At 48.5% G+C, this 17,489-nt stretch overlaps 1 protein-coding gene across 2 annotated transcripts in view; it reads right to left on the bottom strand.

Moving 5' to 3' along the window:
* Positions 1-914: 914 nt before the first annotated feature.
* The window catches only part of MFGE8 (milk fat globule EGF and factor V/VIII domain containing), a 31,576-nt gene continuing 15,001 nt past the window's right edge, over positions 915-17,489 (bottom strand). The window contains exons 4-10 of one of the 2 annotated variants that reach the window (XM_053272766.1): positions 16,514-16,627; positions 14,547-14,728; positions 13,453-13,608; positions 9,737-9,881; positions 6,535-6,719; positions 5,520-5,675; positions 915-4,458 (exon numbers count right to left, since the gene is read on the bottom strand). In XM_053272766.1, coding sequence (XP_053128741.1) covers positions 4,315-4,458; positions 5,520-5,675; positions 6,535-6,719; positions 9,737-9,881; positions 13,453-13,608; positions 14,547-14,728; positions 16,514-16,627 — 1,082 coding nt within the window. In that variant the 3' untranslated portion in view covers positions 915-4,314. Of the gene's footprint in view, positions 4,459-5,519; positions 5,676-6,534; positions 6,738-9,736; positions 9,882-13,452; positions 13,609-14,546; positions 14,729-16,513; positions 16,628-17,489 lie in introns of both variants that reach the window. The other variant, XM_053272765.1, reaches the window with a different exon arrangement.

Here is a 17,489-nt window from a genome sequence, read left to right on the forward strand (position 1 = left end):
GACTTGTCCCCTTTGCTAAGCAGGAGCCACCCTGGTTCAGATTTGAATGGGAGACAAGTGTGAGCAAGAGATTCCCCTCAGGGGATGGAGCCGCTCTGGGAAGAGCATCGAGGTTCCCAGTTCCCTCCCTGGCAGCATCTCCAAGATAGGGCTGAGAGAGATTCCTGCCTGCAGCCTTGGAGAAGCCGCTGCCAGTCTGTGTAGACAATCCTGAGCTAGATAGACCAATGGCCTGACTCAGTATATGGCAGTTTCCTAGGTTCCTAACCATATGGTTAGGTTGCCATTTTCAGGCACCTACAAATCCACTTGCCAGCTCACTAGTGGCAAATGCCCCCAGCCCTCCGGCAAGCAGGACAGCCAGCACCCCACAGATATCCTCCCCAGAGGTCTCCTCCCCACTGCCATTTTTGAGAAGGTCAGACACAGCAGGACTCCTTCCTGAGGAGGGGGCTCCCCCTGCTCCTGACCCATCTCCATCCCCCAGCGCCAAGGACAGCAGCTCTGCTCCTCTTCTAAGCCCGAAAACGGTCCAAAGGAAGAGAGAGGGATTGGCTGCCACCACAAACCATGTCTGGCAAGTGAGCAACGCCTACATGTGTCGATCCTTGGTCATGCTTCCCAGCACACCCTCTTGGTGTCTCCTCCACGGGTTCTGTTCAGCACAAAACGCGTTGAAAGAGACACATCCAGCAAGCAGAGCGATTCAGTTGTTTTAATACTGTGGATCTTGATGGAACACTGCATCCTACTGGGGGGTCACAGTCACCGCTGTCGGGATTGGCCAGGGCTTTTGATTTTTGTGGCCTGGGCTAATTGCTTCCATGTCTCAGACACGGCCCCTGCTGAAGCCCCTCTGGTTGGGCTCCTCTGGCTGACAGCTATGCCACACACATAACCACGCAACCCTTCCAAAAGGGATATTCCACATTTATTTATTTATTTATTGAAACGCCGCCCTTTCTTCCCATTGGAGGGGGGGTTTCACAAAGTCCTGCTTCTTCACGCCGCTGTACCACACACGATCGGCCGGACGAGGAGGGGTGCTTGAGGGAAACCGTTCCCAGCCTCCCAGGAAGAGCTGCAAAGGACTATGGGTAAACGCGTGGCTTTCCGATGGGAGAATCTGGACTGCTCCCAAAGGAGCTATAGTGACCTTCAGTTTTGCAAGCCTGGCCACTTGGGCAAAAAAAAAAAAATCTTCAATGTGAGAGCCATTTTCCACTGTGCTGACTCTCAGTGCTGGGTGGGACCTTAGGAGGGATGGAGCCCAATCTTAAGAGCTCTGTGGGGAAAGCGCTGGGAAGGGCTACTCTTTCCAGCACTCCACGCACCCCTTCCAAGATGGCGCCAGGGCTCCATTTCCCCAAAAGGAGACCTCAGCTCTGAGCAAAGTACAGCACTGCACGGTGAGAATAGCAAGCATGCATTTCCCCTTTTGCTAAGCAGGGTCTTCCCTGGTTTGTATTTGAAAGGGAGACTACTTGTGAGTGCGGTAAGATATTCTAGGGGACAGGGCTCCTCTTGGAAGAGCAGCTGCAAGCTTCCAAGCAGAAGGTTCCAAGTTCCTTTTCTGACATCTCCAGATAGGGCTGGGAGAGACTCCTGCCTGCAACCTTGGAGAAGCCACTGCCAGTCTGTGAAGACAATACTGAGCTAGATGGATCAAGGGTCTGACTCGGTTTGTGGCAGCTTCCTATGTTCCTAATGGCCATCTCCACCAGGTGCCGGGGAGACTGTGCAGAGTATTCAGCTTTGGCCGAATCTTCACACAGTCCAAAAAACAATTCGTCTAGGGGGAAACACTGAGTTATAGAAAGGATTGAAGAAATGCAGGCTCACCCAGCCAGCACTCAATCTCCACTATTTGGCATACTGAGAAATCTTATCCAGAGAGTAGGGGGAGATGGAATCACGTGCGTAGAGCCACACAAGGACAGGAAGAGAAGAGGAGGTGATGCTGGGCAAAGAATGCAGCTTTCAAGTTTCTAGCCCTTATGGTTCTGTTGACAAGTTTGAAAGTGTGTGGGCAATGGCTTGCTGGACCTCAGGAGCCAGAAGAGGCAAGTGATAAAATTTCAGGAAGGGGAAAATGGGGGGTAGGATCTGGGGCCCTGAACAGCATCCTGACTCCGTGACTTTGCAAGCAAAATAAATTATGAGAGATAATGTAAATCTGCAAAACTTATGGTTGCAGAATTCGGTTGCTCTTGGTGCAGAATTTTGATTCTGCTTCCCCAAAAAATGGCTATGAACAAGGCCATATCTAGACTACAAACTTGTATCTGTTTTACCTAGTTTAATTATTAGGGCTTCTTTCAGAGAATCCTGGGAGTTGTGGTTTCATGAAGATGCTTAAGAATTTTCCGTTAAATACTGTTAAGCTCCTCAAAATGCTGCTAGGACCATAGCTCAGTGATAGAGCACATGATTTGCATGCAGAAGGTCCTAGTTGTAAGTCTTTGCATCTCTGGGTAAAATAAGAGACCCCTCTGGAAACCCTACCAGTCTGTGTAGACAGCACTGAGCTAGATGGACCAATGGGCTGACTCAGTAGATGGCAGCTTCACAGGTTACATTTTAAGGGAGCAGCTGTAGCTTAGTGGAAGAGCATCTGCTTTGCATGCAAAAGGCCCCAGGTTCAACTCTTGGTATCTCCTGAGAGAGTTGGAAGAGACCTATCTGCCTGTGGCTTCCCAGAGGCATCTGGTGGGCCACTGTGTGAAAGAGATGGGCCTTGGGCCTGATCCAGCAAGGCTGTTCTTATGAAAACAACCCTGGAGAACCATTGCCATTCAGTGTAGACAATACTGAGCTAGATGGACCAAAGGACTAGAAGACAGTGGTTGGCTTCACACATAATGATGGCAAATAAGTAGAAGGGAACCCTTGGTTTCCGATGGGCACGTGCTCCCATTATTTCCCATGCTCCCGTTATCTTTTCCATGTTGAGGGAGCCAATGAGAGAATAGTTCTCTCCGCCACCCATTTGCCCAACACCTGTAAGGGCAGTTCACACAATCATAGTTAGGGTAGAAGAAGCCTCCTACCCTAATTCAGGAGCTGTGGGCACTCCTATTTGTTGATCACCTGTCCGTTAAAAGCAAGGTCGGAGGCTTCATCTGTGGTCATCTACTAAGCAGCAGCGGAGTCAGAGGGCTTTTCCTCCTAGCTCACTCAGATAGGGATGTGCTCGAATCAAATTTTCAGATTTGATTCAAATTCAAATCAAAACTGGTCGATCCGATTCAACCTTTTTTTGATACTTCCAATCAGGGCACCTGAATGGTTTTTTAAAGGTGCCAAAATGTCCCTAAACTGTAATCAAGTTGATTCAGATCAATTCGAACTCAAATCTGGCTGATTCCATTCAAATTCAAATAGAATTACTCTTCTTAGGGGTGATGCAATTCAAATTCGAATAGTTCAAATCAGCCAGATTTGAGTCACATCGATTCAAATCCGAATCAATTCGCACATCCCTACATTGAGAAGGGAGCCTTCCAATCCAGCTGCTGCTTAGCAGGTGATCACAGATGGTGTCTCCAACCTTGGTTTTAATTCACAATCAGCAAATGGGAGCTCGCCCAGCTCTTGAATTAGGGTAGGATTTCTCCGAATCCAATCATGATCGTGTGAACTGCCCATTAACAAAGAATCAAAGTTGGACAGAGAACTTTGGGTTGCAGAAGGCATTCTCCACTTCTGGTGGATTCACATGACACAGAAAAGGTGATACATGTGCCCACAATAAACTGGCAGTTTTCTTCTACTTACTTTTCTGTGTTACATGTGAAACCGCCAATGTCCTAGATTTGTCCGCAGACCGCCTGTTCCCTGGTGGGAGGGTCTGGCTGTAAAAACCAGCTTAGGTCTGTAGCGTGGTCATGCTGCTTGGGGAATCTCCCCTGATGCAATGAGCAGGGCCGATGAAAGCCATTGCTTCCGGCGCTCAGGGTGGCGCTTAAAGTGCAGTGCTAGGGACCCGTAGGAATGGTAGTGCAGATGCGGTAGCCATCCGTGACGGAACCAGGGTAACCGCATATTTTTGGAAAGTGAAGGTGGAAGAGTGGGAGGTGAAAAGCCCTTATTTCAGAGAGCGGCTGGCTCCATTTTTTAAAAAAAAAAAATTGGGCAACTTGATGCTCCAAATGCCCCTCATGCCCACAGGGCAGGGAATTCATAGAAAATGGCACTGGGGTAAGTGACAGAGCGAGGATGTCGCAACAGCGACCGTGTGGATCCGGGGAAAGAATAAGGACAGGTTGGTGGACGTCTGGGTCTCCACACTACAGTTCTCTTGTTAACAGGAGGCTATTCGTCGCAGCCCAGAAGCTCCACCCGCAACGTGATACGGTTGTGCCAGGACTCGGGCAGGATGCGCACAAACCGGGCGTAGAAGGGCGCATCGAAGACATTCTTCTTGTGTGAGTTGTTGTCGTAGTTACCTTGGAAAATCTGTGCAGGCAGAGGAGGCAAACGGCACAATTAGAAGACCATGTCCTTGCACATGAACATCCCAGGATATTAAGAATGTCCTCGGAGGCCCTGCTCCATCCCTTCACCAGCTACATCAGGGCTGCACAGCTTCGGCCCTCCTCCCATCATCCACTGTGGCTGGGGATGATGGGAGTTGCAGTCTAACAACAGCTGGAGGGCTGAGGTTGTGCAGTCCTGATCCAGAGGAAGGCAGGGTCTCATCGGTTGTGGGACTGCCTCGCCGGTCCTCTGGCTGGACAGGGTCTCATCAGGTGTGGCACCACCACTTCATCTTAGGTCAGCCTGGTACCCTCTTGATTTTTCCTTCAGTGCCAGGGGAATACCTTTTGCTTTGCCCAGGTGCATAAACGGATCTCCCTTTTAGTCAGATTCAATTCTTTTTAATTTTAGAATGTTAGCGTTATCCACTATTGAAGATAAACTCCCCCTTTTCCAATTTTGTATGGATTTTGGATGAAATAGTAAATGTTTGGTTTGTATTTTATTAGGCACATTTAGTAAGGATCACGTCTGTGTTGGGATAAGCATAGTTTTTGTGCGTTTAGGCTTTGATGCATATAGAAAATAATAGATAAAGATATAGAGGGGTTTTTTTAAGGATGTAACTGCTGCTTTGTTTTATTATCCAACACGTCTTATTGTTTATACTCTCTAAGCTGTGCTAAATACTTTCAGCTGAAGAGTGCCCAAGAAATGCCTTTCATCAGGGATTCCCAACCATGGGTGCCCAGATGGTGTTGGACTACAAGTCCCATCATCCACAGCCACAATGGCCTCTGGATGGTGGGATTTGTAGTCCCACAAATTGGACCCCATAAATAATAAATAAATAAACAAACAAACAAATAAATAAATGCAACATTATACAACACCAGAGAAATGAGGCAAATCTGGTCAATTTGCATCATATATGGGCAGAATTATTCCTCAGCAGAGTATCAGGATGGTTTTAGTGTCTAGACTAGAGGATGAAACAGAGTATGAAATGAAGCACCCCAGAGCAGCCTGCTCCAATCTACCTTGGTGCTGTTGGCCCGGCTGTCCTTATAGAGGGTCCAGGACCTCCCATCATCACTGTGGGCTATTTTGTAGGCTGCCACATACTGGATATGTCCAAAGTCACGAGCTCCTTGTGTGATGATTCCAGTCACTTTCTTCTCCCTCCCAAGGTCGATCTGCAGAAGGCAGTGGTTTTATTTGGAAAAGAAGAATTAGAGGTGCTAGGAGCAGAGCTGGTCTTGTGGCAGCCAGCAGGAATTGTCCCCTGTGCTAAGCAGGGCCTGCCCTGGTTTGCATTTGAATGGGAGACTACATGTGAGCATTGTAAGCAGTGTTCCCTGCAACAGGGATTCCCAGATGTTGACTACAACTCCCATCATACCCAAAGGCCATTACAGATGGGGATGATGGGAGTTGTAGTCAACAACATCTGGGAATCCCTGTTACAGGGAACACAGACTGTAAGATACTCCCCTTCGGGGATGGGACCACTCCTAGAAGAGCACCTGCCTGCTTGCATGCAGAAAGTCCCAACTTCCCTCCTTGGCAGCATCTCCAGATAGGGCTGAGAGAGATTCAGGCCTGCAACCTTGGAGAAGCCGCTGCCAGTCTGTGTAAACAATACTGAGCTAGATGGACCAATGGTCTGACTCGGTAGAAGGCAGCTATGTTCCCATTCATCCCTTCTGCATATGGGTGACCCCTTGACCCAAATATCCTAGATGTGTCAAGTCTGGCTAACCCAGTTCGATAACCGAAAAAGCACAAATTCAATGATGCTTTTGGTATGGCCAGATGATGAACTACATCTTCTTCATGGGGCCCAGAAAAAAGCATGCAAAATTTACAACCAGCTTGCACATCTTTCCAACAGTTTGCAAAATTTATTTAGTGATGTTTCCTCACTGGAGAAATTGGGGGTGGGCAATGCAACCCAAGGTGGGCTCTGCTTAGCAAAGGGGACAATTCACGCTCCCTACCACAAGACCAGCTCTCCTCCCCAAGAAGAGAGACATTCCATCAGCCAAGACGCACCTGAAGCCACTCGTCCCGGTCATTAGTGAGGGCAGCCCAGGCGTTACTCTTGCCTATCTTGTCCAGACGGGCATAATGTGGGTGCCACGTGAACGCATCAATGCCCCACGTCTTGTACACGCTGGAGGCCGTGATCTGCTGGTCAGAGATGAGGTGGGATTTCATGCCCAGTGGGTCCGAGCAACCTGCCATGTTGAAATACACTGTAACACAACGGTTTATAGACACAGTGAAAGGGAAGAGTCCAGAAGCAAGAGGCCCACACAACAACAACAGCGACAAACAGACATAGCCCAAAGTCCCCAGAAACAGTGGTTTTCAAGCTGTCCGCCTCCAGGAAGCCTTGTCCCCATTGACTGCTCGACAGCAACGGTCACAGCCGCAGGAAAAGACGGATCCCAGGAGCAGAGAGTTGTGTGGAACTCCCTGCCACAGGACGTGGTCGTGGCCACCAGCTTGGATGGGTTTAAAAGCAGATGAGGCCAATTCATGGATGACAGGTCTATTGATGGCTACTAGTCTTGATGGCTATAGGCTACTTTCAGGTTCCGAGGCAGGATGCCTGAATGCCAGCTTCGAGGGAGCAATGGCAGGAGAGGGGGTATGCCTTGATCTCTTGGTTGTGGGCTTCCCGGGGCAGCTGGTGGGCCCCTGTGGGAAACTAAATTGGCCCATTCCAGCAAAGCTCAGCAATGTCTACCCAGACTGGCAGTGGTTTCTCCAAGGTTGCAAGCAGGAGTCTCTCCCAGCCCTATCTTGGAGATGCCAGGGAGGGAACTTGGAAGCTTCTGCTCTTCCCAGAGCAGCCCCATCCCCTAAGGGGAATAACTTCCAGTGCTCACATGTAGTCTCCCATTCAAATGCAAACCAGGGTGGACCCTGCTTAGAGAAGGGGACAATCCATGTTTGCTACTGCAAGATCAGATCTCTGCCTAGATCAGTGCCAGGCTTTGATTTCCTGCAGCTCTCCATGAAAGGTTGTGTGAACCTCCAGGATTGGCCAGATTGAGACTTTATGCTGTACAATGTACAACTGGTGCATGTGTTTGTGTGAATGACTGTACCTGGGTTCAAATGCATGGTACAGATAGGAAGTCTACCTGCATTCAGTATGACATGTAAATGACTATACCTGTGTACAGATCTGTATCTGTGTACACTGTACACTCAATGTATGAGTGTTGAACATAATGTGTGGATGCGCCTCTGGAAACTCAAGGAACTGGCATCAATCTCCAGGTGACTCTGGAAAGCAACCCTAGAGACGCTGCCATATACTGAGTCAGGCCACTGGTCCATGTAGCTCAATACTGTCCACACAGACTGGCAGTGGCTTCTCCAGGGTTGTAGGCAGGAATGAAAAATATTGGGAGGAAACATCTCTTGGAAGAGTTGACAACACAATTTACACACAACCCCAGGAATTTTTAAACACACAGCTTGAAAACCACCATTCCAAACACAAAGGCCGGGTTGGGAGTCCCTATTCCCAATGCTGCCTGCAAAGACTCACAAGTCACTGGATGATGGGCTTGCCATTTCCATCACAGTTGTCACAGTTGGGTGTTTCAGGATCCACAGTTGGCCATGCTGATGACTAGAATTGGTTACCCCTTTATGTGACTTGTGGTCAGTCAACGCCTATGGGAACCCAGTTGCCCATGCGGACGGAAGTCGCCATGAATTAAATGAAGCCCAACTTGTCTAAGGAATCATCCCAAGATCGTTCCATCACTCTCTCTCCAAATCTACACTGTCAGGGATCTGTCTTTTTGTTGTATTGCTCGGTGAAGTGCCACGCGTATTAACAGGGCTCGCCATTTTAGTAGCAACCGAAGTTGTAGAAGACACGGTGAGAAACATTGCAATTCCTAGCCCCACCAGAGGGTGTCGCTGTGGTTAATGAAGCAGGCAAAGAGGAAGTGGCTGGGCAGGAAAAATATGGCCCCTGGTGACCTCCTAGCCAAAGGCAATAATTAAGATTCTACTGTCACTAGAGAAGCTAAGAGGAGTCCTCTCCAAAGGAACCCAATCCCAATTCAGTCTGACAGTTCCAGAAGCAACCTGACCATTTTGAGTGGCAACCAACAGAGAACTGGCAGGCATAGAGGAGAAATGGGGTCGGGCCACTTCCCCATCTGCTTCATGGCCTTGTTACTGAAATGTCAGTTTGGTACCGGAGGTGTGGACTGCTTGTCGCTTTTTCTTAGCTTCTTAGTGGTCTGGAGTGGTGAATCTATGATCCACACAGCTGCCCCACCATGGCATATAGAATGGAGCCAAAACTTACTGGCACTCATCCTACCTGGCAGCCACCATATTTCCCAGAATGCCCCAGGATGGTGTGCATGATGAGTGGCTGCCATTTTGCTCCCCGCACCCCCGCCAAATGCCCCTTGGGATGAAGCTATTTCACTGCAGTGTTGTTCTGGGGCATTCTGAGAGGGGGAAATGGCGGCCACCAACCAAAAGCAGCCGGCATGCCAGTGAGTTTCCCCAAACCTGAAAATTGTGGCCCTTCACCGTGGAAAACAGGTAAGAGGCGAGGTGGTTTTACCCCATTTTGCACCCGAATCCTCTTCCCCCCAGAAATTTGGCCAGTTTTTCAAAAGTTTACTGCAGCCTTACAAAATTGGGTCTCATTTTAATCTGGAGTTGTATTAGTGTGTATTGTTTATAAGTTTTCTTGTGTGAGTCGCCCTGAGCACTATTGTACTGGAGGGACGGGAAAGAAATATTTTAAATAAACAGGAAGGTAGAAATTGCAGAATTAAGAGAAGAAAAATCATGAGAATATATTCCATTTGCATGTGTTATATAGGGCACAGAATCTGGACGACCTTTAGTTGTGTTAGTGTAAAGCACAAATACTCACAGCTCTGGCCATAACCCTCCATGGGATTTAGTCCAGGACTTAATCCTGCCCCGCTGGCCTAATTCCCATGGTGAGTGACAACAGATTTGAAAACCAGAAGTCAGCAAGGGCAACAGCTTCAGCCATACCGAATCCCCACATACAAGAGCGGCTCTATGCTAGCATTTTGGTTTTTTCCCCGTTATTTGTCTGATCTCCATTAAAGAATAGGATTCCCGTACGGAGAGCGGCTGAAAGTAAGTTCCCTGAACGCTGTCCTCTGATTAGCCACAGAAGAAAGAATGTAAACCACCACCCAGCATGGCCAGACCAATGAGAAGAATTTACCATTCATCTCGCAGCCAATCAGCTCCAAGCGCATGGTGCAGGCTCGACGGCAAACCACAGGGTAGATGCGGATGTACTGGGCTGTGATTGGGGGGCTGAAGAGGTTGGAGACGGCACCGTAGTTATCCATGTTGCCTGAGAAAACCTGGAAAAGGACAAGGCAGAAGGATCCGGAGTGAAGAAGACTTGGGCACATTGCTTCACAGCCCTGCCCTGGCCTCAGACCCATAGCAGGGGGAGCTAGGGTGGGCCTGCCCCCCTGAATTTTTCTCTGCCCACCCCCCCAAATTTTAAAAACAGATAATTTTTAAATAACAGGATGTTGCTTGCATTTAGGACTGATGAGGAAAATTCATACCCTACTATGCTATAATGCAGGTGAATATCTAAGGTAGCATTATCAGGTTAATAGCTGTTCAAAATTCTTAAAGACCAGTACATACCTGCAGTGGGACATGGATATGGATACAAATGCAATGAATGGCTTTTTTTTTTGTTTTGGCTTGTCGGGGGACATTTTGCCCCTCGGCCCCCTTCTGCCCCCTCTTTTTTGCCCCTCTTCCAGATCAGCTGCCCCCGCTGCTTTCCCCACTCCTAGACTTTTAGGATGGCCTGTCCCTTTATTATTGACTTCAATCATTTGTACCCCACCTTTCAGTTCTTCCACACCCAGGATGGATGGCACCAGTTAACAACAAAGTCAAACACGTGTCGACAGTTAAGAAATAAAACAGACAGCCATTAAAAGCGGCAGAGCCATTAAAAGGAGAGTTAAACCAGATCAAACCATATTTTAAAAGACTGGGTGAGTCTTTGCCTGCAAGAACAAAAGGTCTCTGATTCGGTGCTAGGGTTTTCCTGGTGAAGCCATTCAAAAGATGGGGCTGCATAACCAGAGACGTCTCTTCGGTTACCACCCACCTAACCTCCCAAACAGGAGCTGTTATGATGGGCAACACAAAAATTAGGCTGCCAGATGCAAGTCGCTCTTCCCAGCTTTGGGTCCTGGATGTTGATGGACTTCAACACCCATCACAATACCTTTCACTAAGACCTAGAAGGTGACTGGACTGAGCTCTGCTGCCTGCTCCTTTTACTGCAAAATAAGACCCATCATTCCACTTTATGCGTGAGTGCAGCAGAGAAGTGAATGATGGGTCTGTCAAGCCTGGAGTGACCCTTAGCCCTTCCCCTATGCACAGAAGCTACTGTTGAGTGCTGGGAGGTCACAGCTTAGTGGGAAAGTATGCAAGTTATGCTGCAGAAGGTACCAGGTTCAACCCCAGGCAGCTCCGTTTGAAGGATTTCTCAGAGGAGGAATAGGAAAGACCTAGACTGAAGAGCTGCTGCCGATCAAAGGAGACAGCATCAAGCTCACTTAACTCCGGACGTGCAACCAGATCATCCCGGCTTCCGTTTTTTAAAAAAGAAAATTTCAAAATTTCTGACCCCTTGCACCTGCAGAGCAAAGACAGGAAAGACCTTCATGTCGTTGCTTTCTTCCACCCCGCTCTGCCATTCACTTTATTAAAAGGTTCCATATGTGGGGTTGGCCCATCCACTAGGCAGATCTAGGGGGTTGCCTAGGGCGCCTGTTCTTGGAGGGCTCATAAACAGTTGCGAGAGGAGAGCTGGCCTTATGGTAGCAAGCATGCATTGTTGCCTTTGCTAAGCAAGGTCTGCCCTGGTTTGCAGTTGAATGGGAGACTACATGTGAGCTCTGTAAGACATTCCCCTTAGGGAAGATGGGGCCGCTCTGGGAAGAGCAGAAGGTTCCCAGTTCCCTCCCTGGCAGCATCTCCAAGATAGGGCTGAGAGAGGCCCAGAGAGTTTCATGGCCGAGTTGGGATTTGAACTCAGGTCTCCCCAGTCCTAGTCCAACGCTCTAACCACTACACCACACTGGTGTAGAAAGGGGCCTGTATATATCTGCATGCTAGAAGCACATCTCTCTGCCTACAACATTCCGCTAATGGCCCCTTCCAATCCTGTTCCTTCAGCAAACAACTAAAGCCAATTACCCACAAGGACACTTGCTACAAACAGTCTCTGAAGAGTTTTAACCCACTTTTCATTCCGCCTGCGTATGCAGCAACTTGCCACCGGACGCCCAAGGCCTCCCCTTCTTCATGGAAGCTAACTCAACTCACATGTGTTTGGGGTCGGCCTCCAGAGAAGCACGAGAGAAAACGGCGGCAGCGGGAAGGACGAGGAATGACAGCTATGTAATGTGCTTCTGATTACCCGGCTAGTCAGCGCTTGCAAAAAACTCAAAGAACTCCTGGACTACCAAAGATGCTGACAGCCTCCTCTACACCTGGAAACCACAAGCAGGCACCCACCCATCAGAGCAAAGGAATTCAAAATATGATCAGTATTTGTGCGTGAGCGGACCTAAAGTCTCTGGCTTGCAGGTAGGGAAAAGGGAGAAGGCTGAGGTGTGAATGAAGGAGTCCCTGGTTCAGACCTAGCCTCTGCTAGAACTCAGTAGGTGACGTAGAGCTTCTCAACGTTGAGCCCCAGAAGTTTGACTACAACTCCCAACATCCCATTTTGCCATTGTGGAGGGGGATGATGGGGGTTGAAGTCCAACAACATCTGGGGACCCAAGGTTCGAGGATCCCTAGCCTAAAGCAAGCTCAAACGATGAGTGTAGGACCACATCTGGTCTATCTGATTTAGCTTTCTTCCATCACAAAACCCAAGCTGGTCCACATGGGGTTACAAACACAGGAAGCGACTTATACTGAGTCAAACCATCCATCCAGCGCAGTATTGTCTGTAATGACTGACAGCAGCTCTCCCAGGTTTCAGGCAGGAGTCTCTCCCCGCCAGCCCTACCTGGAGATGCTGCCAGGGAGTGAACCTAGCACCTTCTGCCTGCAAAGCAGATGTCCTTCCACTAAGCTACATCCCCTAAGGAGAATATTTTTTGTTTTTGCTTTTAATTAATGTCTTACTTTTAATCTTGTTGTAAACTGCCCAGAGACGTAAGTTTTGGGCGGTGTAAAAATATAATAGATAGATAGATAGATAGATAGATAGATAGATAGATAGATAGATAGATAGATATCTTACAGCACTCACATGGGGTCATCCATCCAAATGCAAACCAAGGCAGACCCTGCTTAGCCAAGAGGAATATTCATTCATTTATTTGGAGGAGTTTTCCTCCTGCCTTGCTTCCACACAGTCACTTCTACCCAGCTTTTCCTCCTACGTTGCTTCCACACAACCGATAATTGGGAGCACACACCGCTCCCAAACCCGGGTAGAACACAGTTTTAGATTGTGTGAATGACCTCTAGGGTTTTTTCCCCAAGTTCTTTGATATTAGAAATCAGGGAGTCATCTTAAATTCAGTGTGCTCTTCCTTTGGGGTAAATAAGGGTATACCCTGTATTTAACCACTATTTTTAAGGGGCCCATCTTAAATTCAGAGTCATCTTGTATTCGGGTAAATATGGTAGATTTCGTGTTGCAGCTCTTCTCAAAAGTACTGGGAAAGGCAATTTTTTAAAAAAGTGTTGCAGCTGTTTGGGGACTACAACTCCCATCATCCCCAGCCACAGTGGCCAATAGCCAGGCATTATGGGAGTTGTATTCCAACATCTGCAGGATGGCCAAAGCTGTGCATCCCTGCTCTAGCCTGTTCTTCATTTCCTTTATGGCCTCTATTGCACTTGTCCCATCACACACGCACAACCTTTGCCTACCTTATCCTGATCTTGCTCGTCATCTTTGTAGAACACAAACTCGCGTCCGTCCAGGCTGTAGGCCATTTTGTAGGCCCGGACGTACTCTGCCCGGCCCGCACGGCGTGCCCCTTGTGTGGCAACTCCAGAGAGCCTCATCTTCCTCAGCAGATTTACCTAAGGGGTGGGTGAAGAAGCAACATTACCCAAATTTAGTGAACCAATAGAACAAGGCTGAAGCATGCGGCTTCTGGCCTGGTGCATCTTCCTGAAGTCTTGCTGGGACAAGCAGAGACAAATCAAGCACCAGTGAGACAGCAGGAGTTGTTCTCTTCACTCCCTCCCCAGTTTCCCCTCCAGGCTCGCTCAGGGGAAATCCCCTGGCATTTCTCCTGTGGTTAAAGGCAGAGTTGAGCCAAAGGTTTTTGCCATCCTAGGCAAGCCATAACGTGACCACCACAAACCAATGCATCTTCTCATACACTGAGCAACGTCCCACACAGTTTCGTGTTGTCACTAAACAATAATCAGCAAGCTGGGATACTATTTTCTTGTTTACTAGGATCAAACAAAAAAATAAAATTGGTGAGCAAGCATCCAAGTTCTTCGAACTCCTCTTCAGGCTGGATTTTATGCAAAAGCACCAAAGTTAGGGGGTACAGTATTAGGCCCAAAGGAAAACCCCAATTTCATTTAGGCGACCTGCCAGGCTTAGTAAAAATCCTGCAGTGTTGCCAGAGCCATTGCTTAGAAAACTGGGCACAGCCCCTTTAAGCAGCAAAGCCTTCCCCAGGGAATGGAAGGGGCCAAGCTATAAAAACTGGCAGTCTACTTCAGGCAACCACTGGAGCACCATCCCTCTTCTGTTGCTAGACCCAGCTCTCGTGGAGTCCTGCTTGGAGCTATCCAAGGTCCTGACTCCTTTATCCTAGGAACTGTCCAAGGTCTGCGTCCCTCCCAGATCCCTGTCTTGGAGAGGTCCTGGCTTGGCCTAGAACAGCATACACGCTGATCAGCACATCAGTACTGGGGACAAATAAAACCAGCCCCTTACTTGGTTTTCCTGCTGTACCTAAAGCACACCATGGGCATATGGCTTCAAATCCCAACGGTACCTGAATCCAAGGGCTCCTGTCATAGTTACTGGAGGTCCAGGCATTCACTATGCCCTTATTGTTGAGGCGAGCAAGCTCAGGACCCCAACGCTGCACGCCAAGGAAGCCATAATGCACCGACGAGGCTGTAAGCTGGGCGTCTGCAATGGCCCCGGTCTCCAAACCCAGTAAATTTGCACAGCCTGGGGAGGAGGAGAAAAGATGGATGGATAAGAAGGGAGACAACAAGGCAGAACGGAGAAAAGCAGGAGTAAGGGAATAAGAATGAGAACATCCTACAAAGCCACAAGGGCCATTTCTATCCCACAACAAATAATACTCCAACCATCATATTCGTGCTGTACTTACAAATTTAAGTTCCCAATGTATTCCCCAAGTTTCTATCTACTCGGCAGGTGGAAATCCAACTCTCCTCCCTCCTGCACACTCTACTCAAAATGACATGATATTTTAAGTCCTCCAGCTTCCATATGGCCACTACATCTATTGCTATATGCATAACCCAGGTACTTTCAGCCAGGTGACCTGTGTTGCCTCTAACAGGGGTTCCCAGGTGGTCTTGACTACAACTCCCACAATCCCCAAGCAAAAGCCATGGCAGCTGGGGATTCTGGGAGTTGTAGTCAACAACATCTGGGAATACCTGTTAGAGGGAACACTGCAGGCGACATTTCAGCCAGTTTTCAATACACAAAGAGGCTAGTCTTGTGTTGGGAGAAAACTGGGCTAAAGGAGCCCAGCCTGGTTTTCTCCCATCGTGAGAACCACTGGGCTTGCAGGTGAGCCCGGTGGTTTCCTGGCGGCTAGCCCGACAAAGAAGCCCTCCCCTTAAATGGGGTTAGCAGAGCGAGCGCTCCGCTAATCCCATTTTCCTGATCGTGGGTTGCCATGGTGTGGCTCCATGCCACGGCAACTCGCAAGGAGACCCCACTGGGAGGCTAAAATGAGCCTCCTGGTGTCGGGGGTCTCCCCAGGATGCCCTGTGCACTCATGTGGGGCATCCTGGGATTTCCAGTGGCTGGGCGGGCGGGCCCCAATCCCTGCAGCACCTACCGGCTCCGTGACGGAGCTGGTAGTCATGCGAGCGGCCGATCCGGCCGCCCAGCAATGAGCAGCTGCTCGCTAAGCCCATTCTCCCCACAGAACCCTCCCAGGCTCGACACATGGATTGAGTGTAGAGCCTCAAAGACCACGAGAGTATTGTATCACTGTTGTCCGAGGAATGGGGATGAAAATGGGCAGCAATGCCTTCCGAGGAGGACTCCACGGAGAGAGGACAACCATTGGTTCATTGTTACTATAACCCAGACTCTAATTGCAAAAAAGGCTGCAATTTTACCTTAATCTCTTGGGGGTACGGATAAAGAAGCCATGATCACACACAGAACGCTGTAAATGCAACCATGCTATTACCTCTTTTCCATCTCTAAGGGGGAAAGAGCCAAAAATCACTAACCCCTGAGATGGTACCGATGGACAGGGCCTGGCTCCTGGATTATAGCTAATTCCATAGGAATACAGGAAGCTGCCATATACTGAGTCAGACCCTTGGTCCATCTAGCTCAGTATTGTCTTCACAGACTGGCAGCGGCTTCTCCAAGGTTGCAGGCAGGAGTCTCTCTCAGCCCTATCTTGGAGATGCTGCCAGGAAGGGAACATGAAACCTTCTGCTCTTCCCAGAGTGGCTCCTCTCCAGGGTAGAGGAGATCAGCATAAGCCTTGTCTTTGGGTTTCTTTCCACAATGGCCTCTATGTCTCTCAATAAACGTGTGTGTGCATATCAAGGCCCTGATTCAGTATAAGGTGGTTTCCTTATACTGTGTTTTCCTTATACTGTGGTTTCCTGTGGGATACCTGAAAGGCTGCTATTGGAAACAGAACATTGGCCTTGATGGATCAGGCCAAAGTCAATCTTTGGTACTCTTCAGGACTCCCTTCCGCACGCACAGCGCTGACCAGGAACTTACGGAGATGGCAGGTCTTCCCCAAGTAGAGCGCGCCACATTTGCAGGTGTAGTCGCCATCCAGATCCAAACAGGTCCCTCCGTTCTTACATGGCTGCGAAGAACATTCATTCATGTCTAGGGGGAGGAAGAGACGGATGCATTCGAATCAGGATTGTCATTCAACTGAAGAAAGCTCAACTGTTTAATCATTCATACGCAACTCTATGCAGACCGAAACAGGGCAATTAATGAATTGCCCCGTCTGCATAGATTTGCATGTGAATAAAACAAAGAAAGAGCACCCCTTCACTGTTGTCAGACAATGCATGCCTGTGTACCAATTGTAGTTGTAGATATCACTCCTATCCTATCACAATTGTAGTTGTAGATATCACTCCTATCTTAAAAGATCTACACTGGCTGCCGATAAGTTTCCGGACAAAGTACAAGGTTTTGGCTATAACCTATAAAGCTCTAAACAGCTTGGGCCCTGGGTATTTAAGAGAACGCCTTCTTTGCTATGAACCACACCACCCATTGAGATCATCTGGAGAGGTACATCTACAGTTGCCACCGGCTCGTCTGATGGCTACTCAGGGACGGCCCTTCTCCATTGCTGCCCCGAGAATTTGGAACACACTTCCTGCTGAAATAAGAGCCTCCCCATCTCTTACAACTTTTAAAAGGGCAGTCAAGACGCATTTGCTCACCCAGGCTTTTAATTAGATACTGTTTTAATTGTGTCTTAAGAGTTTTAACTTTTAAAATGTCAATTGTTGAAATATGTTAATCTTTTTATTGGTTGTTTTATTGTCCTGTAAACCACCCAGAGAACTTGCGTTTTGGGCGGTACAGAAATATGTTAAATAAATAAATAATAAATAAATAAACAACAGCAGAATGGCCAAGGTTGCCTACCACTGATGTAGTTGGTGATGTGGTTGATCCTTCCCCTTCTGCCTCCTGTACCTGAAAGGTCCCCTGGTTCTAATTGGGA

This window comes from Hemicordylus capensis, chromosome 10 (assembly GCF_027244095.1).
Source record: "Hemicordylus capensis ecotype Gifberg chromosome 10, rHemCap1.1.pri, whole genome shotgun sequence".
NCBI lineage: Eukaryota > Metazoa > Chordata > Lepidosauria > Squamata > Cordylidae > Hemicordylus > Hemicordylus capensis.